General features: G+C 44.6%; 1 protein-coding gene across 2 annotated transcripts in view; it reads right to left on the minus strand.

Annotated features, from left to right (window-relative positions):
- Positions 1 to 23025, minus strand: part of PAFAH2 (platelet activating factor acetylhydrolase 2) — a 43033-nt gene extending 20008 nt beyond the window's left edge. The window contains exons 1-8 of one of the 2 annotated variants that reach the window (XM_055397205.2): positions 22917 to 23025; positions 16714 to 16855; positions 15642 to 15795; positions 14709 to 14805; positions 6138 to 6206; positions 5632 to 5773; positions 4866 to 4979; positions 428 to 519 (exon numbers count right to left, since the gene is read on the minus strand). In XM_055397205.2, the coding sequence (XP_055253180.1) occupies positions 428 to 519; positions 4866 to 4979; positions 5632 to 5773; positions 6138 to 6206; positions 14709 to 14805; positions 15642 to 15795; positions 16714 to 16803 (758 nt within the window). In that variant the 5' untranslated portion in view covers positions 16804 to 16855; positions 22917 to 23025. Of the gene's footprint in view, positions 1 to 427; positions 520 to 4865; positions 4980 to 5631; positions 5774 to 6137; positions 6207 to 14708; positions 14806 to 15641; positions 15796 to 16713; positions 16856 to 22019; positions 22412 to 22916 lie in introns of those variants that run through there. The other variant, XM_055397207.2, reaches the window with a different exon arrangement.
- Between the last annotated feature and the right edge of the window lie 495 nt (positions 23026 to 23520).

Here is a 23520-nt window from a genome sequence, read left to right on the forward strand (position 1 = left end):
GTGATCTGGCCGGTTTATCTCCCTAATCACATAGTCCCCCATTCTGCGTGGTTCCCCTTATCACCCCCTGCCCCTGCCCCCTGTATGCTCCTCCCACACTAACACAGCACGCTTCTTTCTACCTCAGGGCCTTTAGCTGTTCCCCCTGCCTAGACTGATCTTCTAGACCTTCATGTAGGTTGACTTCTTTTCCTTAAAGTCTCAGCTTTTGTCACTTTCTCAAGGAAGCCTCCAGATACTCCAGTTTATCAGCCTGTTTCTCTTCCTTGCACTTGCCTGCTGGGGATCTGATTACTTGTTACTTTGTTTATCTTGCTTTCTTCTTCACCACTGAACCCTCACCTCATAAAACAGTGCCGGGTACATAATACTTGCTGAATGAACATATGGCATGTGGAGCTAACAGCAGCATCACTGGGAAACTCACCTAAATTGCGTCTCCTTGGCCAAGGCCAGAATAGCTGTGGACCCTCCAAACGAATGTCCCATTACAGCCACGCGGCTCACGTCAATGCTGCCCTGAAGGAAGCCAAGTCAGAAAGGCAGGGGTGCTTTTTTAGGGACTCCTTGGGGCAAGAGGAAGAAACAGGCAGACGATGATACAGAAGCACAATACAGTGGGCAAGCCCTCCAAAACCACGTTATTAAGCGCCTCTTGCCCACTGGAGAGCAGCCACTCAGGCCATCCCTGGACCAAACAGCCTTCTCTAGGCAGGAATTCTGAAAACCATGTCTTTCACCTTTATTTTTATAATCTAACCACCTGTAATAGCTGGACCAGGTAGATACTCGAATATCTATAAATAAATGAATAAACTGAAATTATGTGACCAATCAGTAGAAGAGCACATTAAGGATGAGAATTCCCTGACAGTCCAGTGGTTAGGACGCAGCACTTTCACTGCAGCAGCCTGGGTTCAACCCCTGGTCAGGGAACTAAGATCTTGGAAGCCACACAGCGCAGCCAAGAAAAAAAGAATAAGAATTCTCTTCATCTAGATCCTTGCCTTACAGCAGGAGGGATGATACATGCACCAAATCAAGGGCAGAATGGGGGCGCTCCAGCTGCCCCTCCACTTCTCTCTGAAGCAAGGGCTGCTTGTACCGAAACCATCTCAGGTTCTACTTCCTCTGATATCTGTCCTGACTTTTATCCAGCAGAGTGAGTCTGCTAGCTCTAACAAGCTCTGCACGCATCTATTTCTGGTTGTCCCCAGAAGCCTTCAGGACACAGTTATATAAACAGCCACTGCAGCTGCCTGCTAAAGGGCTCAGGAAATCTCTCTCGGATTCACTGTCCAGCCTCTGCCCTGAACCCGTGCCTTCCTCTGCGCTCTGCAAAATCTAGCCCAAGATTTTGTATCTAAATTCTCCCCTTCATGGGACTTCCTTGGCGATCCAGTGGTTAAGACTTTGCCTTCCAATGCCAGGGGTGCAGAATCCTGGTGGGAGAGCTAAGATTCCCTCATGCTTCCAGGTCAAAAAACCAAAACATAAAACAGAAACAATGTTGTAACAAATTCAACAGAGACTTTGAAACAGCATTAAAAAAAATTTTTTTTTCTCCCCACTTTGCTAAATTCCTTCAGATTGGTCCAGGCCTCTTCAGCTTTTTTAATGGTAATATATTCACATAACTCTAAAATCAGGAGCATACAAAAGTCTTCCCTTTCCACAGAGTTACCAACTCCCTGCCCAGACAGGTGAGTTTCTTGTGTCTTTGCAGAGCTTACTTATCCTATACAGGTACACATGAATATATACTTTCTTGCTTTTACATAAGTGATACTGTACCTTACTTTTTAATATAAGAATATTAGCATATCAAGAGCTTCCTTATCCTTTTTTACAGCCACATTTGATTTCACCATGCTATAGACCACTGCTGCTGCTGCTGCTGCTAAGTCGCTTCAGTCATGTCTGACTCTGTGCGACCCCATAGACAGCAGCCCACCAGGCTCCCCCGTCCCTGGGATTTTCCAGGCAAGAACACTGCAGTAGGTTGCCATTTCCTTCTAGTGATCACCAAAACTGTTCTTCTTCCTGGACACATAGCTAGACTCTATTTTCCAGCAGTGAGATGTGGCCTTGTGATTGGATGTGAGTGGTAGTGGTTTTGTGATAGAATGTGAAGTGATTATCTCCATTTCCAGGCCTGGTCTATAAACACTCTTCCATACCGACCTCCACACCCTTTCCCACTCCTGGCTTAACGGATATGGTGAAGGTGGGTTTCACAAGTGGAGGAGAGTAGAGCAATTAGAGGAAGGTATCCTGGATCCCTGAGTCAGTCCTTGCACAGAGGCACCCATTTTGGACTTCATGTGGGAGAGAAATAAATCTCTCCTCGCTAAGCCACTAAGATTTGGGGCTTACATGTTATAGCATTTACTTCCAAGTGACTCAGGGGTAAAGAACCCGCCTGCCAATGCAGGAGCTGTAGGAAACTCGGGTTTGACCTCTGGGACAGGAAGATCCCCCGGAGGTGGAAATGTCAACCCACTCCAGTATTCTGGCCTGAAAAATATCTCATGGACAGAGAAGCCTGGCAGGATACAGCCCATGGGGTCGCAAAGACTTGGACACAACTGAGCGAGTGGGCACGGATGTTACAGCAATTAGTATTATCCAAAATAATACATCCATTGTTCCATAATCTATTAAACCAGTTGTGCTCACTTATGGGTGAACATTTAGGATACTATTAATCTTCTGTTACAACACACAACACTGGGATGAGTAACCTTGTACACACATCATGTTGCAAGTGTGCAGGGATATGTAAAATAAATTCCCACCATTGGAAATGGCTGGGTTCAACACAATGTGCATCTGTGCTGTTGACAGCTATTGCCAAACTGCCCTGCAAAGGACAAGCTTCCCTCTTACCTGTAACAGAGCAGCGCCTACTTCCCCACAGCTTTGCCAACAGGGTGAGTAATCAATTTTTGGATCTTGCTCAATCTGACAGATGAAAATTTACTTAGTTTTTTTTTTTAATATTTATTTTATTTACTTGGCTGCACAGGGTCTTAGTTGCAACATGCAGGACGTTCTAATTGGGGCATGCAATTCTCAGTTGCGACACGTGGGATCTAGTTTCTGGACCAGGGATTGAACCTGCGCCCCTTGTATTGGAAGCACAGAGTCCTAGCCATGGAACCACTAGGGCATCCCCTTCTTAGCTTTTTATTTTAAACTCTCTATTTCTCCAAAAGGCTGCCTCTGGAACTAATCCAGCAACACGTAGCCTGCCATCCCCCGATGACTGTTTCAGGCCCACAGGCCTGAACTGCAGTGCCTGGGCCCTGCTTCTCCAGTGGGAATTGACCATACACGCTGGTAAAGTTCTCTGGATTTCAGGTCCTGCCTGATGCTGATCCTTCTTCCCGGAAGACTTTATCAGAACCTTTAAAAGATATTTTCTAAAGAGACTCTGGGGCACAGAGCATAGGTTTTAGAGTCAAAAAGCCCCAGTGTAAAGTTTGACTCTACCACTTACCTAGCTATGTAACCTGGGGCAGTTACTTGGACTGTTGGATCCTTGGTTTCTTTCTATGTAAAGAGATAACAATGTGTATGTATGTATGAAAAGAGCTCTTATGACAGAAAGTACTCATAAAGGACTCACTGTTATTTTTTATATATATATACATACATACCATTTTATAAATTTACCATTCTCATTCATACAATGGAATGTTACATGGCTTTTAAAAAAATCACACCACAGGAAAATATTAACTGGCATAAGAAGACATTCATACTGTTTTGCTAAATGAAAAAAAGGCCACAAAATAGCTTATATTAAATAATAACATTATTGTATTTTTAAATGCATTTTTAAAAGATCTAGAAGGACAAACATCAAAAAATTCTGTTTCGTTTTCGTTCATGCTTTTGTGTGCTTTCTTGGTTCTCGAAATAAAGGTTGAGCTACTTTTCAGATTTTGGGGAAAAGGATAGGATGGGGGAGGAAAATACACTTTTATAGGCAACAAATGTCATAGCGAGGACAGTTTCTCTCCTCCCAGGAGTTCTTCAGTTCAGTTCAGTTCAGTTCAGTCGCTCAGTCGTGTCCGACTCTCCACGACCCCATGAATCACAGCACGCCAGGCCTCCCTATCCATCACCAACTTCCGGAGTACACTCAAACTCATGTCCACAGAGTCGGTGATGCCATCCAGCCATCTCATTCTCTGTCGTCCCCTTCTCCTCCCGCCCCCAACCTTTCCCCAGGAGTTCTTAGGATTCCCTTAAAAGAAGGAACAAGCCTGCAGTAGACAGCACAGCTTGTTCGCAGCTCCACAGCCCTTCCTTTGTGAATGACCCCTCTCTCCCTCATCCATGTGGCCCTGAGGGACGGTCAGTCCCGGTGCTCAGGTTCCCCCAGTGCAGAAGTGGGTGTATATCCTAGGCAGGCCAACCAGAATACCCTATCCCTCTGACACAGTGACTGGCTCAGAATGCGGATATGACCCAAGCAGAGCCATGGCCTTTCCAGACACTGGAAGCTAAAAAGTCTCTTCTCCTTTTAAATCTACAGCTGAGTTGAAATGAAGGCTTGGAATGCCAGCAACCACCTTTCTTGCCTGACAGAGAAAGTCTGGTGAGAATGAAGCCCATATACACAGAATGGAGCTGAGCCAGGAGAAGGGAGACAGTGCCAAGAGCTTTGATGACAATGCTGGAGACCCTGGATCTAGCTACACTGGCCTAAAGCCAATCTGCCTCTGGTCTTCCTACTTATTTGAGCCGATAAATTATCTTTTGGTTGAAGCTAGTGAGTTAGGTTTCTGTTATTTGTAACCAAGAAAGTCTTGATGAATAATATATGTTCCGGGTCATACCAACTGCTGCCATACCTTCAAGGTCACCAGATCCAACCCGCCAGGCAAGATGTTGAGAATGGTGTGCCCAGCAGTGACCTCTTGTAGGATCTTCAACACCCTCACACACTCGCTTACTCTCTGATGTACCTGCAACAGAGACAGTCCGGGTGGGAGTGGAATACCACGCAACCAACCAGTGGGAATCTCAGTCCGCCCCAGAGCCAAGGAAGAATGCAGGGACGGTGTGCCCACCCACATCTCAGGAAGCACTGTGGGCCCCACATCCTGAGAAAGCCTCAGCTCCCTCACAGCCACTCACGTCAGCCCCACCTAACAGCACAATGGAGTCAACCCAGCTGTTCAGACTCTACCTACCTACCCATGGCAAACAGAGGTATAATATGATATTACATGTTGGGGAAGAAATTGGGGACAACTCCCAAATAGCCCTATTCTCTTAGATGGTGAGGGCAGACGTGCGCAACCTTGTAAGGTAAGCCAGCCAGTAGGTGAGACCAATCAGCAAGGGGACAGAAATGACAGTGATCCAGTGGTCCTGTCCTTCCTACAGTCTGCTATGGAAACCAGCCAATTCTCCTTTTTGCGGAACAAGCTTGAGTTGGGTTTCTGTCACTTGCAATTGTTAAGTGTTTTGATTAAGATCTCATTTCTCGGCTGTGACAAGCTCAGGACCACTCTGAGTGAGATTTCAAAAGAAGTTAGTTCAAAGTCTCCTTAGTGAGTGTCTTATACAGGAGACAGGCTTAGTAACTCTCCCTCCCTATTGCCATAAGCCTACCTGGTAGTTCCGAACATAGAATTCCTTCTCCCCTTCCTCAATTTGACGGTGGGGGATCCATTCCTCCTCCAGGGCCTCATCATCAGGCTGGCTCTCCTCTGGAGTCTGCTTGCAGAAACAGGTGGCCGCAGCTGACCCATCCCTGCAATACATGTGCCCCCAGGGACTTATTTCTCCCCTTTACCAAATCCTCCTTTTCAGCCAAGCCATTCAAGCTTATCCTCTAGCTAAATGGGAAACAGATAGGGGACATACATAGGAGAGTAGAAAAACATGGGGATTTGGGGGACTGACCTGGGTTTGAACCCCAATTTAGCTGTGTCACTTCCAACAATGTTAGTCAATATCTTTGAACCCTGGTGTCCTCATGTTTCAAAATGAATATAATCCCTACCTTGCCTAACACTAGGACTGGAAATAATATATCCACAGGAAACTAGCCTATACCCACACCCGGGACAGCAGGCACCTGACCCATGATGGTTCGTTGTGACTGTCATCCTCACCTGTGCTCTGGTACAGCAACCACAAAGCCACGAGAAGCCAGCTCCATGCAGAAAGCTGAATACAGTGTCCTAGAGATCCAGGAAGGAACCGAGAGAAGTGATCAAAGAATGGCCTGCCCTTAGCCTCCCATCTATGTTCTGCTAGTAGCCATCACAAAAGATGGAATGGAGGAAGCTTCATTTGCAGCAGCCCTTCTTCAGGAGTTTTCCCCAGCCAGCATACCCCAACTCTCACCAAAGCTCCAAGTGTTCTCCTCCAGGGGGCATGTGCAGATTGATCCACCATGTTCTGCAATCCCATACACTGATTCATCTTTCCATCCCAACCCCAATACAGTTTGGCTACTTCAAACAATTGCTTTTTTATTGTCTATATATTGTGCGTGCTGCGTGCCAAGTCGCTTCAGTTGCATCTGACTCTTTGCAACCCTATGGACCACACCCTGCCAGGCTCCTCTGTCCATGGGGTTCTCCAGGCAAGAATACAGGAGTGGGTTGCCATGCCCTCTGTATATTGTACATCTCTCAAATTAGTTGGTAAGCTCCTTGAGGACAGGGACTCTGGCTACTTTTTGACATGCAAATACGCATCTGTGATTTAGCACGTGGGTTCTTTTGGTCTGTCCTCCAACATTCAAAAACAATATGGCAGACACTGCTAACTGCCTACTCCAAACACCTATTTTTCCCTTCCTCCTTAATAACAGAATCTAATTTTCAGCTGAAGACACTCTCATGGATCAAAATGACATTTCCCAGCCTCTCTATAGCCAGGTTTGTCTACGTGACTAAGTTCTAGTCCAGCAACAGGAATGTAATGCTACTCTAAGCGATTTAAAATGTTCTAGTAGATATATTTTAAATAGTGAAAAGAAACAGAATTTTTTGGATATTTTGATGTTTGACCTTCCAGTTAATATAAGCTATTTTGTGGCCTCTTTTTCATTCAGCAAAACAGTATGAATGTCTTCTTATGCCAGTTAATATTTTCCTTTGGTGTGATTTTTTAAAAGCCATGTAACATTCCATTATGAATGCGAATGGTATATGTGTGTGTGTGTGTGTGTGTGTGTGTGTGTGTATAAAATAACAGTGACTTCTTTATGAGTACTTTCTATGATAAGAGCTCTTTTCACAATAGGCCAAGTATCTGCCCAAGGTTACATAGCTAATGAAGTGGTAGAGTCAAACTTTACACTGGTGCTTTTTGACTCCAAAACCTGTGCTCTGTGCCCCAGACTCTCTTTAGACAATATCTTTTAAGAGCTCTGGTAAAGTCTTCCAGGAAGAAGCATCAGCCTGGATGGTTAATAACCCAATACAGCTAAAACATTATCATTTCAACATATAATCAAGATTTTTAAATTAACAAAACATTTTATTGCACTATCTTTTTTTTTTTTTTTTCATATGAAGTCTTTGAAATCCAGTGTGTGTTTTATGCTTACAGCATATCTCAGTTTGGACCAGTCATACTTCAAATATTCAATAGACACATGTGGCTAGAAGTTACCATAACGGACAGGGCAGCTCTAGTCAATGGTATGTAAGCAGTTGTGTTATATAGAACTTTCAGGAGAGTTCTCCCTTCCTGTGGCATGGACTGTGGATATAATGGCTAGAGCTAAGCAACCTCCCTGGGTCATGAGATATTCTTAGAAGCAGAAGCCACACACACAGAGCAAGATTATAAAACAAGTCTGGTTTTTTACTTTATAGAACTACCATATTAGCTCTGTCTAGTTTTACTTTATCTGAGCAAAAAATAAACTTTATATTATTTAGGTCACTATTGTTTGAAGTTTTTCTATTAAATACAACTTGCCTGTACCCTAACTGATTCAGGAAAGTCAGTTACTTAAATTTCTTTTCACCTTCTCTCACTTCTCTTGGGAAGGCAATGAACAGGATTTAAGAGCTAGAGATTTCTGATCCCTCCCCACTTCAGACTGTAACCTTGAGCAAGTCTGCCTTTCAGAGTTTGTTTGCTCATCTGTAAAATATTCTTCCACCCACCTACCTCATAAGACTATGTGGGAACCAAAGAAGACAGAGGCATATTACAAATGGTTAGGTAATATTTAAAAATACACACGCCTCCCTGGGATGGAAAGTCACAAGTCTGTGACCCATGAGAAGGATTTTAGATCCTGAATTAACCATAGATACAATGAGAGGAAACCATGTCCCTTTACTTCCCTGCCTTTTTTTCTTGGAATTTCACTACAGTTAATGAAGAGTATTTATAATTGATTCACCCAAGTCTATTTAGATGTGAAGCCTCAAGACAGAGTCTTAGATCAAAAAGACCACGCTAAAGTCATGTGCTCACCTATTCTCTCAAGAAAATACCTGTGAGCTTACGAAAGAGTATTTCTTAGCTTCTTTTCTCCACTAGACTACAATCTGAAAGCAGGGGCTCTATCTCATTCACTACTGAACACCCAGCCACAGCACAGGCCCTCGCACATGGCAGGTACTAAATTTACTGAATACGAAAGCAACATTGAAAACCATCTTGCTGTCCTTCTAGCCTCTTCTCTACATCTGCTCTCCACTTCCTGCCATGGACTATAATCATGTTCATCTAGATGCAGCCTCCTCTAGTGGATGAAAATTCCTTGATTTGTTTTATTTCTATATGTCCCACCCTTTTTTCATGCCAAGAAACTGGCACAGAGTAGGTGATCAACAGAAATCTGCTGAATGTATGGAACCTAGCAAAACATAAATATTTCTTGGGAAACTACTGTTTTCCAGGTACTGCCCTAGACATCGAGAAAGACAGAAGACAGACATGGTCTCTGCCTTCATGGAGCTTACAATCTAGTAAAAAAAGACATATGTTAAAGAATAATCACATAAATAATTAATTCATTACAATTATGTTCAGTACTGAGAAGTACAGATTGCCTTATGAAAGCATGTCAGGATGGATGTCCATAAGAAGGTGACACCCAAACTAAGACCCTGAAGGTATTTGGAATTAGCCAGGCAAAAGACTAAAGGTGGAGAGAAGAAGAGAGGAACAGAACAGGAAATATTCCAAGCAAAGGGAACAGCCAGAGCACAGCACAGATGAAAACCCTAGGGCAGACATTTGCAGCATCATGGGTGGACTGAGTGAAGTGAAAGGTTGTTGCTGAGCCGTGAAAGACGCCAGGATTCTTGGCCTCTGGAGAAGAGTTCAATCCCGGGCTAGTGACAAGGCTTGATTGCTCAAAGCTTTTGTGTAATAAAGTTTTATTAGCATATAAAAGAGATAGAGGAAGCTTCAGACAGAGACATCAGAAAGGGGGCCCCCCTGCTAGTCTTTAGCCGGAAGTTATATAGCTACTGCTGCTGCTGCTAAGTCACTTCAGTCGTGTCCGACTCTGTGTGACCCCATAGACGGAAGCCCACCAGGCTCCCCCGTCCCTGGGATTCTCCAGGCAAGAACACTGGAGTGGGTTGCCATTTCCTTCTCCAATAGCAGTCTGCTAATTAGAGAAAGGAAATGTCTCAAAACTCAGAGAATGGCACCAGGCACCTCACCCACAACATGCATTTTGAGATAACATCAGCACAGGGTGAGTTGTCCGGGCCATAACATGATTGACAGGAATCTTGAAGAAAGGCAGGTTTCCAAGCAAATACAGCCTCATTAACATAACTTGAGAACATTTGCATGAGTAAAACAAACTGGTTCTGAGTCTTAGTCGGTACCAACTAGAAGACCAGTCTAGAGTAAATACAAAGTTCATTAACATAGCTTAAGACAAACATTTCCATAAGAAAAAAAGCATGGGTTAGCTCAAGGTTTGAGAAAAGTTAAGTTCTGTGAGAGTTGGACTATAAAGAAAGCTGAGCACTAAAGAACTGATGCTTTTGAACTGTGGTGCTGGAGAAGACTCTTTAGAGTCCCTTGGACTGCAAGGAGATCAAACCAGTCCATCCTAAAGGAGGTCAGTCCTGAGTGTTCATTGGAAGGACTGATGCTGAAGCTGAAAATCCAATACTTTGGCCACCTGATGCAAAGAACTGACTCATTAGAAAAGACCCTGATGCTGGGAAAGATTGAAGGCAGAGGAGAAGGGGAAGACAGAGGATGAGATGGTTGAATGGCATCACCGACTCAATGGACATGAGTTTGAGTAAACTCCAGGAGTTGGTGATGGACAGGAAGGTCTGGAATGCTGCAGTCCATGGGGTCACAAAGAGTTGGACACGACTGAGTGACTGAACTGAAGTTCTGGTGGAACCAGGTGTCCTCATGTCAACACAGAATTTTAAAAGATAACTCTTTTTAAATTTGTATAGAGAAGGGGAAAAAATGTAACACTTGTAGTTTGTTTCCTCCTGCCACTTAAGAGAGAGATAAAAAATGTCTGACACCTGCTGCCTATTTCCTCCATTTGGAGACCCCTGGCTTTCCTGCCTGTTACCCTCTCAGTAAGACAAAGAAATACTGTTAATTATATGTGGAATCTTAAAACAAAACAAAAAGATATAAATGAACTTATTTATAACACAGACTCACAGACTTCAAAAACAAAGTTATGGCTACCAGGGGGAAAGGGACAGTTAGGGAGTTTGGGATTGACGTGTACACACTGCTATATCTAAAATGGGTAAGCAACACGGACCTACTGTATAGCACAGGGAAATCTGCTCAATGTTATGTAACAACTTGCTTCTGCTGCTGCTGCTAAGTCGCTTCAGCGGTGTCCGACTCTGTGAGACCCCATAGACGGCAGCCCACCAGGCTCCCCCGTCCCTGGGATTCTCCAGGCAAGAACACTGGAGTGGGTTGCCATTTCCTCCTCCAATGCATGAAAGTGGAAAATGAAAGTGAAGTCGCTCAGTCGTGTCCCACTCTTAGCGACCTAAATGAGAAAAAATTTGAAAAAGAATAGATACATGTATATGTACAACTTAACTGCTTTGTTGTATAACTGAATTGCTTTGCTACACACCTCAAACTAATGCTATAGTGTTAATCAACTGTACTCTAATATAAAAAATATAATTTTTATAATTAAAAATTTATAATTTCTTTATTTTATAGTATTTTATTAAATATTTTATAATATTTATTTTATTAAATAAAAATTTTATAATCTAATTTAAAAAATAGAGCATGTCTCAAGGACAAAAGCAACACTACGAGCAGTGGAGGTGATGGAATTCCAGCTGAGCTATTTCAAATCCTGAAAGATGATGCTGCAAAAGTGCTGCACTCAATATGCCAGCAAATTTGGAAATCTCAGCAGTGGCCACAGGACTGGAAAAGGTCGGTCTTCATTCCAATCCCAAAGAAAGGCAATGCCAAAGAATGCTCAAACTACCGCACAATTGCACCCATCTCACACACTAGTAAAGTCATGCTCAAAATTCTCCAAGCCAGGCTTCAGCAATACGTGAACCATGAACTTCCAGATGTTCAAGCTGGTTTTAGAAAATGCAGAGGAACCAGAGATCAATTTGCCAACATCCGCTGGATCATGGAGAAAGCAAGAGAGTTCCAGAAAAACATCCATTTCTGCTTCACTGACTATGCCAAAGCCTTTGACTGTGTGGATCACAATAAACTGTGGGAAATTCTGAAAGAGATGGGAACACCTGACCTGCCTCTTGAGAAACCTGTATGCAGGTCAGGAAGCAACAGTTAGAACTGGACATGGAAAAACAGACTGGTTCCAAATAGGAAAAGGAATACGTCAAGGCTGTGCATTGTCACCCTGCTTATTTAACTTATATGCAGAGTACATCGTGAGGAACGCTGGGCTGGAGGAAGCACAAGCTGGAATCAAGATTGCTGGGAGAAATATCAATAACCTCAGATATGCAGATGACACCACTCTTATGGCAGAAAGTGAGGAGGAACTCAAAAGCCTCCTGATGAAAGTGAAAGAGGAGAGTGAAAAGGTTGGCTTGAAGCTCAACATTCAGAAAATGAAGATCATGGCATCTGGTCCCATCACTTTATGGGAAATAGATGGGGAAACAGTGGAAACAGTGTCAGACTTTATTTTTTTGGGCTCCAAAATCACTGCAGATGCTGATTGCAGCCATGAAATTAAAAGAAGCTTACTCCTTGGAAGGAAAGTTATGACCAACCTAGATAGCATATTAAAAAGCAGAGATATTACTTTGCCAACAAAGGTCCGTCTAGTCAAAGCTATGGTTTTTCCAGTGGTCATGTATGGATGTGAGAGCTGGACTGTGAAGAAAGCCGAACGCCAAAGAATTGATGCTTTTGAATTGTGGTGTTGGAGAAGGCTCTTGAGAGTCCCTTGAACTGCAAGGAGATCCAACCAGTCCATTCTAAAGGAGATCAGTCCTGGGTGTTCACTGGAAGGACTGATGCTAAAGCTGAAACTCCAATACTTTGGCCACCTCATGAGAAGAGTTGACTCACTGGAGGCTGGGAGGGATTGGGGACAGGAGGAGAAGGGGACGACAGAGAATGAGATGGCTGGATGGCATTACCGACTCAATGGACATGAGTTTGAGTGAACTCCGGGAGTTGGTGATGGACAGGGAGGCCTGGCGTGCTGTGATTCATGGGGTCGCAAAGAGTCGGACACGACTGAGTGACTGAACTGAACAAGGACAAAAAAATAAAAACTCCAGTATCTTCAAACAAAGAAAAAAACTCAAAAACTCGGAGGCAGAAACTAACATAGTACCTTTAGGGCTGTTTGTCTGGAAAGCTGGAGGTGGGCAAGTCACAAGGAACTAGAATGGAAACTTTGTCCTGTACCTGCCTTCAGATAAGATCATGACAAGAGGTGAATTAAGTTCAAAGGGCTACTAAATATAAAAAGGAATGCATCTGAGTTGGTTCTAATGAGGTAGATGAACCTAGAGGCTATTATACGAAGTGAAGTAAGTCAGAAAAAGAAAGACAAATATTGTATACTAATATATACATATGGAATCTAGAAGGATCGTACTGATGAACCTATCTACAGGGCAGCGATGGAGATGCAGACATAGAGAACAGACTTTCAGACACAGTGGGGAAGGGAGGTGGGATGATTTGAGAAAGTAGCACTGAAACATACACAACCACAAGCAAAATAGATAGCCGGCGGGAATTTGCTGAATGACACAGGAACCCAAAGCTCATGCTCTGCGACAGCCTAGAGGGGTGGGGTAGGGAGGGAGGTGGGAGGGAGGCTTACGAGGGAGGGGACATTGTATACCTATGGCTGGTTCATGTTGATGTATGGCAAAAGCCAACAAAATATTGTAAAGCCACTATCCTTCAATTAGAAATAAATATTTTTTTTAAATAAATAAAAAGAATTTACTGATGTTCCTCAGAGCAGGAATATGCCAAAGCAAAAAATAATAATAATAAAATAAAATAGACCTCCCTGGCTACAGTGTAGACAATCATTCCAGTGGAGGTGGGATGTGCAAAGGCAAAAATAGATGACTTTGTGCAACACTCTTGGACATAAACTAGACTTATATGTTGATGAATGAACATACAGTGAGAATATTCACAAGCTTAAACAGGAGCCACAGGCACAGTAGTTAATACATAACTACATAACACACCAAGGGGCAGACATAAGAATTCATGGGGGGAATTGTGAATGGATATTGACTTGTAAGGGCTTCCCTGATATCTCAGCTGGGAAAGAATCCGCCTGTAATTCCGCCTGCAATGCAGGAGACCCTGATTCAATTCCTGAGTCGGAAAGATCCGCTAGAGAAGGGATAGGCTACCCACACCAGTATTCTTGGGCTTCCCTTGTGGCTCAGCTGGTAAAGAATCCGCCCACAACGCGGGAGACCTGGGTTCGAACCCTGGGTTGGGAAGATCCCCTGGAGAAGGGAAGGGAAAGGCTACCCACTCCAGTATTCTGGCCTGGAGAATTCCATGGCTGTATAGTCCATAGGCTCACAAAGAGTTGGACACGACTGAGTGACTTTCACCTTCAGTTTCACTGACTTGTAAAACTTAGGCCAGCGTTCCCTGAAGTTGAAGATGAAGGGGGTCTTACAGTTCATCACCCCACAGTCCTCCACACAGAGAGATGGGGAGGAGTATGGGCATAAGTGTGCACCTACTCGGTGGCTCATCTGAGTCCGTTTGACAGATGAGGAGATATAGGCTCAGAGACTCCTACCATGGTCCTGAGTTCACACAGCACAGTGGTATGGTTGAGATTAACCGCTGAGGCTGCAAGCTCCACGGGAGCAGGGAGCAAGTCTGTCTTCATCACTGCTGTCCCCAGTGCATGTTGAGTAACTGACTCTCTGAACATAAAGCTGAAGCTCCTTCTAGTACTTCTGGGCTGTTACAGAGGAAGAAAGCTAAAACACATATTTATATAAATGCCAGAACATGAGAAGGGAAAGATATGAAGGCTGCTGAAAGGCTCCACCAGGTGAAAGGGGCTGGGGAAGGCCTTCTAAAGAAGGTGGACCCAGTGCTCTGGGATGAAGTGGATGATAGATAAGACAGCTGACGGATGGAAATATGGGTCTCTCTGTCTTTTGAGAACATGCTGAGAGTCAGCAGCTGCAACCAGGCAAGGAATGTGACAAGATCTGGGGGAGAGCAACTCTTACCTGAAGGCTCCCATGCCATGAGAGAAGATGATCAAGGGGTATCCAGAGTCCTTCGTTTTAAAGGGGCCATTCCAGCTAACAGGCAGGCGACAAGATCCTAGTAGAGACATGGGATATAAAATCTCTGGCTGCCCCCCCAGACTGTAATCCCAAGGGCAGCCTGAGCACAAGCATGGTGGGGACCTAATGGCCCTCCTCTCAAGCGACCCACCTTTCACCCGAGCAGCCCAGGAAAATCAATCATTTATTCTTTCCCTTTTTCTCCCCACGGGAGCATGAACACAACAGAAAGTGGGAAAAGAAATCCAAAGCGGAAGTACTGAACAATTTACGGGGTAAATCCCTGAGATGCTAAGGCAATCGGTAGAGTTCCTAACAGTGAGGTCTTTGGGGGAAGTGGATGACTCAGTGTGATCTGACCCAGAAGAGGGAGGAGCTAGAGGGGTAACTGCAGGAGATGGTATGCTCCTTGGTAGTCAAGAGCGTTTCTTTAATCTACGCTATAGTTGACATGGAGTGGAAATAATGCATGCTGGATAAATGAGTAATAGCTGCCACCTATGGAACATATTCTACATCCCAAGCACAGCACTAGATTGCATCTTTTATATACGTCCGACATTACAATCCTGCAAAGGTAGATGTTCAGACACATTAAGTAACTGACCCAAGCCCCACAGCTAGTAAAGGATAAGGACTGGATTCGAATCCAGGGCAGTCTAACTCTATAACTAAAGCTCTTCATAAAAAAACAAATAAATAAAGCTCTTATGTTTGTAATTCTCTCCACTCTCCATACCAAACTGACTAAGAGATGCCCCACTACAAAAGGGCTGGACAACACAAACTATAAGGTACTGTGTCTGCCTGGGGATCTCCAAGGGACAAAATAAAGCAGCTGGGAGAGCACCCAGGGGTGAGGCCAGCTCTTACCCACAGCCAGGTTCAACAGCAACCCCCCCCAGCGCTTATTAAACTTCAGGTATTCGGCCAAGCCAGCGCAGTACTCATAGCGGGGAATCCACAGGGGCTGCTCCGAGGTCTCCTCTGCCTCTTGGCAGGGGTAGAACAGTCGAAAGAAGCTGCCCTGTAAGAAAAAAAGGACAGCAGCTGCTCAGAGCAAGAAGCCCAAGCATGGCTACATTTCCCAACAGAGACGTTCAGCAGTTGTTTGGGGGTACCAGCCAAGTCCTAAAACAGGGAAACTTTACCTTCAATTCACATACCTGAATTATGCACTCAGAAAATCCAGAAAGAAGCAATTTTATGTTCGGCATTCATGTAAGGCTTATATTATTTCAAACAGCCAATTGTATTTTGAATTACATTGGAGGGGTACTAAAATATTACCAGTGCGTGGGCTATCAAAAGATTTCAATTTGGCTGGAAGCCCAGGCCTGGAGGAGCCCCTGAAGCGAAGGAGTAGCTCTCTTGTTGAATGGGGTGACATTGGTGGCACCCAGGGCAACCCTGGAGCCTGGCCCCTGGGAAGCAGCAGCAGCACATTCACTCTGCATGGGGGTATGTGCTCTCACAAGGAGAGGGAGAGTTCAAGGGCCAGCAGATAGGAACTGAAGGAGGGAAAGTCCCGGAATAAAGTAGGAGGGGTAACAGACGAGAGCAGAAGAGGAGAAAAAGGAGACTGTCTTCCTATGCGGGGCCGGGGAGTCAAAGGTCAATGGCACAGAGCCCACTGCTCCTCCTCTCATACACTCAGATTAGGGCGAGATCCAAAACCTTTCCAGGATCAGGCACCTGCTCTCAAGACATCAGAGAGCTACCTTTGAAGTTAAAGGCCCCAGTTCCTCCAAGTTGGGAAAAAGAACCCATCGTCTCTCGTCTATTGAGATGTTTCTAATTGAAAAGAGGAGAAAAGTTCAGGGGAAAGAGACCTGGGTGCTCGACAATCAAACCGAGACCACCTCTAACTCAGGTTTCCCCCCAGCTGGAATTATATCATCAGACTTGCTGACAGAAGCAGTGGAGACATGCTGGAGACACTTACCTGGAGGCTCTGACCCTCCATCACATCCCCACAGCCTACGAGGTGGGGTCCTGTGACAGGTGGAAAGTTCACGGACTGGTTGACCCCCATCTCATCACCAGCTGAACTGAACAACGACTTGGGCAGTGGCTGAACTTGACAGCTGGAGGGTGGAACACAGAACAGCCTCTTGCTGGTTTCCTCTCAGCTTCCTGTTGCTTATCCATATCATCAGCCACCCCTCTCTACCCCTCCTCCGCGCCAGTGACGCAGCCAGGCTTCCGCACCATCCACCTTGCTACACTGCCTTTACTAAAGTTTGCTGTGCTGTGCTTAGACGCTCAGTCATGTCCGACTCTTTGCAATCCCATGGACTGTGGCCAGGCTCCTCTATCCATGGGGATTCTCCAGGCAAGAATACTGGAGTGGGATCCTCCTGGGGATCTTCCCAACCCAGGGATCAAACCCAGGTCTAGGGGGCTACCTTTTCTGTTGCTATTGGTGGAGAGGTGAGGAGAAGATCATGGGAAGGAAACAAAGCCTCCATACTCCTCAAAACCCACTAACAAATGTTCATTTAGCACTGATTATGTGCCCAGCACAGCAGCAACTGCTGCAGAGAACATAACACAGACCTTGTCCTCAGGAAGCTAAGAATAACAAAAACAACCACTAACATCTATTATTTACTATGTCTCAGCACTGACCTAAGATTTTTACAAACTCTGCATCGTTTTCATCCTCTCAACAACCATCTGAGGAAAGTACTCTTTAGGTCCTGTTTTACAACCAAGGAAACTAGGGCATGAAGAGGTTGAATAACTTTCCCAAGTCACACTGCTTCTAGGTGGCAAACTCAGGTCTGTCTAATCCAGACCTGAGCTCTTAACCCGCACTGATCCTCCTAGTGGGGAGACTCAATGACATACATACAAAATGTAAAAAAAAATTAAAAAATAAACTATAAAAGGCACTTACTTATCTGGGTCTTAAATATAAGGAAGATTTTAGAGGCAGGGGAGAGGGGAGCATTTTTATAAAGGACATAATGTAAGAGCAGAAAGGGTCAGAAATAGGTTAGAGTATAATGTGGGCAGGAGATCAAACAGGAGCCTTCCACGTGGCAGGCGTGCATGCTCTGACTAGAAAGTATCCCTATAACTTGGTTGCTTCTTGTTTTTTTTAAAACAAGGATGTCCTTTTTCTTTTTTTTGGACCGTGCTGGGTCTTAGCTGCAGCATGTGAGCTCTAGCTCCCCTGATCAGGCCCCTGCATTGGGAGCATGGAGTCTTAACCACTGGAGCACCAGGGAAGACGAGGTTACTTTTTTTAAATCGGGACTAACGCCACTGCTCTCCCTCCCTCTTCAATTACATCACCACCAGCAGCAGTAGCAGCACGCTTACTCTGTGCCAGGAACTACACCAAGGGCTTCACAAACATGTATTATTTAATGAAATCCTTACAATAATCCCCTGGGATATGAATTGCTAGCTCATCTTACAGATGAGGAAGCTGATGCTTAATAAAGTGAGGCAATTTAGCCAAGAACAGTGAACAGAGCCAGAATTTGATCATGGGCACTGTGGCTGTGACAGTACAGAATGTGGTCCAACTTCCTAACATTCATCCTATCCTTCCCTCCTACGAAGATCCCTTGTGATCTGGGTCGGGGGGGTGGTTGACACCTCCCTAATCTCTAGAGTTGGACCAATCAGCCCTACATATCCCCATCAGTATCTGGATGAAGAGTGGGCTTATGACATATATTGGGCCAACCAGGGCAAAGCCCAGGACTTTGGTTTGATGGTCAAGTGTGGACAAGTTCTTTCTTGTTTTGAACTAGCATGATGTGTGGATGTGAAGCCTTGAACTGTCACAGCCACTTTGTCACCTTGTGAATGAAAGTACCCGTGGAGGATGCAGAGCTCAGAGAATCACTGAGAAATGGAGTTATCTGTGAAGACATTAAGAATCTCTGGATTAGACTGTACCTGAAACTTGGCCCACTCCTAGACCTTCTAGTTACAAGAGCCAATAAATCCCTTTTTATTGTTTAAACCAACTGGGTTTAGATTTCTACTGCTTGAACCAAAAGAATCTAAACTGATCCACTGAGTCCTAGGCCACATTTTCAGTCATTGCATCATTCTGCTTTCTTTAAGACGCTCTGGGATGGATTAGGTAGTTCAAGTCAAAACATTTCTGGGCAAGAAGAGACCTCAGGGATCACTTCTCCCCACAGCCATCCCCAGCACCACCACCCCAACTCAGCTCAGTACAGAAATGTGCTTTACTGATGAAGAGATCAAGGTCCTAAGAGGTTAAGTGAAATGCTCAAGGTCACCAGAAATATTATTACACATAGATCTCCTCACTGCCAACTTCCAATTGTCTGGCCTAATGGAAAACTCCAGACAAGCAATAATCTTGATGCCATTCTACTTAACTTTGGAAGACAATAAGTGACATTCTTTCTACTACAGAACTGCTTCATCTTGTTTCTCTGAAGCAAATTTAAAAACCAAATTCTTTTTAAAAAGAAGCTAAGCTCCTGATGTAGTCGGTGGGCTATTTAGCCAAAGGGAAGTTGAACGTGTGCCGCTTAGTCTCAGACCCTGACCTTTTCCGCTTGAGGGCAAATGCACAGAGGACCCACGGCGGGAGGGGAGGAGGCACAGGACAGGTCACCCACAAGACAATGAAGCAGCTGAAGTTTTATTAATATTTGCTGATTGAGTGAAAATGAGAAACAATAGGATTTGGGCAACTAAGTGGATTTAGGGGGTTATGCAAGAAGGGACAGCCAAAGTGAGTCAGGTTTCAGGACTGGGTGACCAGATTGATACTAGCTTATAGGAAGGGACGCTAATGTTAATCTAAAAACTGAACACTGCATGAGATAGGATTCGGGACAAGGGCACTTGAAAATGCCTATAACAGAAGGGGAGCAGAACTCTCTGGTAATCCTGGGAAGTTTCTGGGAAGGCTATCAACTAAATTGAATTTGGAAATGAATAAAAACTAAAGAAGCTAACTGGACAGAGTGAGGCTAACATGAAAATGGATCTGCATTCTCTGGGCTCATATTGACTGATGCCCAAGTAGAATGGGGAGATGGGAAAATCCAATCTAACTTGCAAATTTTTGCCTAAGAAACATCCACACAGAGCATCCAGTGTCATATCTAATAAATGCCAAGGAATTCTCCAAGGAAATCAGTCCAGGTGTCTCTACCTACTTTGGCTCACCTTATCTAAACAATTTGGGGTGATGTCTATCTAAAAGCCTCTCTACCTACCCAAACCTGCCCCACCCATCAAAGCCTAGTGAAATCTCTGGTACTCTGTGAAGCTTCCCAAGTCCTTCCAATCTTCCCTCCTCTCCATTCGAGTATGTCTGCATCACTCACTTGATAACCGATCACAGGCTGCCTCTGGAGAGCTCTTGAATTAGTACCTACTCTAGCAGTGGAAAGAGTGACCAATTTTATTTTCTTGGGCTCCAAAATCACTTCAGATAGTGACTGCAGTCATGGAATTAAGACACTTGCTCCTCAGAAGAAAGCTATGACAAACCTAGAGAGTATATTAAAAAGCAGAGGCATCACTTTGCCAACAAAGGTCCATATAGTCAAAGCTATGGTTTTCCTGGTAGTCATATACGGATGTGCGAGTTGGACCATAAAGAAGGCTGAGCACCAAAGAATTGATGATTTCAAATTGTGGAGCTGGAGAAGACTCCTGAGAGTCCCTTGGACTGCAAGGAGATCAAACTAGTCAATCCTAAAGGAAATCCACCCTGGATATCCATTGGAAGGAATGATGCCAAAGCTCCAATACTTTGGCCACCCGATGTAAAAAGCTGATTCGTTGGAAAAGACTCTGATGCTGGGAAAGACTGAAGGCAGGAGGAAAAGGGGGTGACAGAGGATGAGATGGCTGGATGGCATCACCAACTCAATGGACGTGAGTTTGTGCAAACTCCAGGAAACAGCGAAGGACAGGGAAGACTGGCGTGATTCAGTCCATGGGGTCGCGCAGAGAGTCAGACACGACTTAGCGACTGAACAACAAGTAGCAGTTTTCAGTCAGTGACTTGCCTCCAAGAAGTGGTCCAAGTGGAATCCAGATCAGAGGTTCCTGAATCTATTATTTCACAATCACCTGGAAAACTTTTCAAAAACAAAGCTTTTAGGGCCCCCATTGCCAGAGATCAATTAGTTTATAAAGCTTCCCAAGCTTTCTGATCCCCAAGGTTCGAGAACCTCTGGTCCAGGTGGTACCCAGGATTTTTCTTTTTTTCAGACATGTGCATACAATAAATATTTACTGAGTGGATACGGTATTCCAGTCCACCATTTTCATATTAATGAAAAGATAATGATTATGATATCACTTGGTTTAATCCCCATGGCCACCTAGAAGCATGTTCCTGTCAGTTCCTGGCTTAATGTAGTGATTTGCATAGAACTGGTCTCAGTAATCAACTGATCCAATGAATGCTATTTAATTTTTTACACACTTATGCCTTATCTCTTCAGATATACTATAGAGGTAGAAGGTGTTTTACATTTCTTTGGAGAATAAACCATCTATCCTCATGCTTTCCCCACAAAGAGGGACCCCATCAATCCTTCCTCTATTTGGCTTTGATTTAAACCCTCTCAATTCTTTAATTGATGTCTTTTTGATCTAAAAATTAGACGACATGGTACAGTGGGAAAAGAAAGGCTTTGGTGACAGTCTGAATTCCACCTCCACCATTTAACTGGCTGTTTAACCTTGAGCAAGTTCTTTCAATTCTAAGCCTCTGATAATTTTTCCACATGATAGAAATAACAGTCACTCATGAAATTGCTGATGAGGATTAAATGAAAGTATGTTGAACACCTAACATATAGAAGGCACAAAAACCATAACTAGCTACATGACCTCTTAGCCTAAGTTCCTTGGAGTAAAATGAGGACACTTCATGAGCGAAATTTAGTAACAAAAGTGATATTGCCTAGGGTCTGGTACATTTTAAGTGCTCATAAAATGTTATGTTAGGAATTAATTAATTAATTAACAATGTTATGACTCTCTTTCATTATACCCAGCCAAGCTTTTTTCTTTGGGGCAGGGGGAGGGAGGAGGATTTGTGGTTTTCTGGATTAAATCCTTTGACAAAATGGTTTCTTTCCTTCCAGTCTTATCAGGTCTGAGACACCATTTCCAAAATCAGTCCCGGGTCTCCTGCATTGCAGGCAGATTCTTTATCATCTGAGCCACCAGGGAAGCCCTAAATAGGCCCAGAAGAGCCCAAAGGGAACAGAGTGGGCTTACATTGCAGCTGTCCATCTCCTGCTGGGGCCCCGATTCCAGTGAGCAGGGACCACCCTTCTGCCAGCTGTGTGGACTTTTCATCCCTGGCTATTTCAGGACATTGTCCAAGATAAGCACTTCTCTGGGCTTCGATTCAGACAAAGCTCTCATTAGTCTGTGGTCTCTGGGGAAGTGAGGAAATATCATCCTGTTCTTAGAGAATGGAGACACCAAGCACTCAAGGGGCAGGTTTGAGCAACAAAGGGGCAGAGCTATAAAAGGAGCCAAGATGAGAGTATTTCAGAGCATTAATAATTACAGTAAAAATAATCTCTCTCGCTTGTGTAGGCTTTACAGTTTACAAAGTACTTTCAAACATATTAGCTCTTTGGCTCCAGAACATAGCCTCAAGCTAAGACTGAGAGCAACTGTCATGTCCATTTTGTAGATGAAGAAAGTGAGTCCCAGAGAGGGGGTATGGTCTGCCCAAGGTCACACAGCAAAGGAGTTGCAGAGCTGCAATAATAAAACCCAGCTCGCTGAATTCCAGTTCTGACCAACTCCGTGGATTGGGAAGAAGGAATGGTGACCTTTGTTCCATTAGCATGAAAACCAAGAAAGTGAGGGTAAGAGTGAAGCACACAGAAGGTGCGGAGCACAAAGAAGCCCAAGTTTCAGAGAGGGGATGCTGAGAAGTTTCAGAGTGGGGCTCCAGGAGCGCCAGGAGTGACAATGCAACATGACAGTGCGAGAATAAAGGCTGCGGGTGGCTACTGGAGGTGTCTCAACAGGAAACAGAAAACGTGAAAGACTAAGGGGGAGCTCCTGGGATTGAGAAGAGGCGCCCCCAAACAGCGCTGGAATGTGACAAAATCCGCAGACACCTCAGTTCAGAATAGAGGCTTTCTCCAAACTTACCCAGTCACGTTGATCCCTCAGAAGCAGCCCAGACGGTCAACTCGACGGAAACAAGAAACTGCCCAGGAGCCGGTGGCCCTTTGGTAATTGTAGTTTCCAGAACTCGACATTAGCACTTAAAGGCATTCCCCGCCTCTGTCCAGAACTATAATTCCCGAGGTGCACCGCGAAAATTGCCCATAAGATCCCAGGACTACAATTCCCAGAGTTCTACACGGCCCCTCTTCGTTGTGTGAAGCCTCCCGAAGTTCGGAATGAAGTACGATTCCTCCCCCTGGTGGTCGCGGAGCCGCCGCCAGGACGACAAAGCTCGAGCGGAGGATTACTGTTTATAGTCCCGGTTAGTAACCCTCCGCCTCACCGTTCCTCAAATAATTCCTGGGTGTGCCTGGAGATAGGGATTAGCTTTATTCACAGGGGAGTTGAGGAAGAGATCTGAGCTTGTTTTGTGTCCTTTACGAACCTGTACCTTTTGACACGTGTGATATTCAACTGTCCTTCCGAAACTCCTGGCCAAGAAATGAGAGGAAACTGAGAAGGGTCCTCCCTGTCCCTCTATCCCTAGCCCCTGCTCCATCCACCCTCACTTTGCTGGCCCTGTGCT

The sequence above is a fragment of the Moschus berezovskii genome, chromosome 2, assembly GCF_049115385.1.
Source record: "Moschus berezovskii isolate FMDL1 chromosome 2, NW_MosBer_1.0, whole genome shotgun sequence".
In the NCBI taxonomy this organism is placed as follows: Eukaryota; Metazoa; Chordata; class Mammalia; order Artiodactyla; family Moschidae; genus Moschus; species Moschus berezovskii.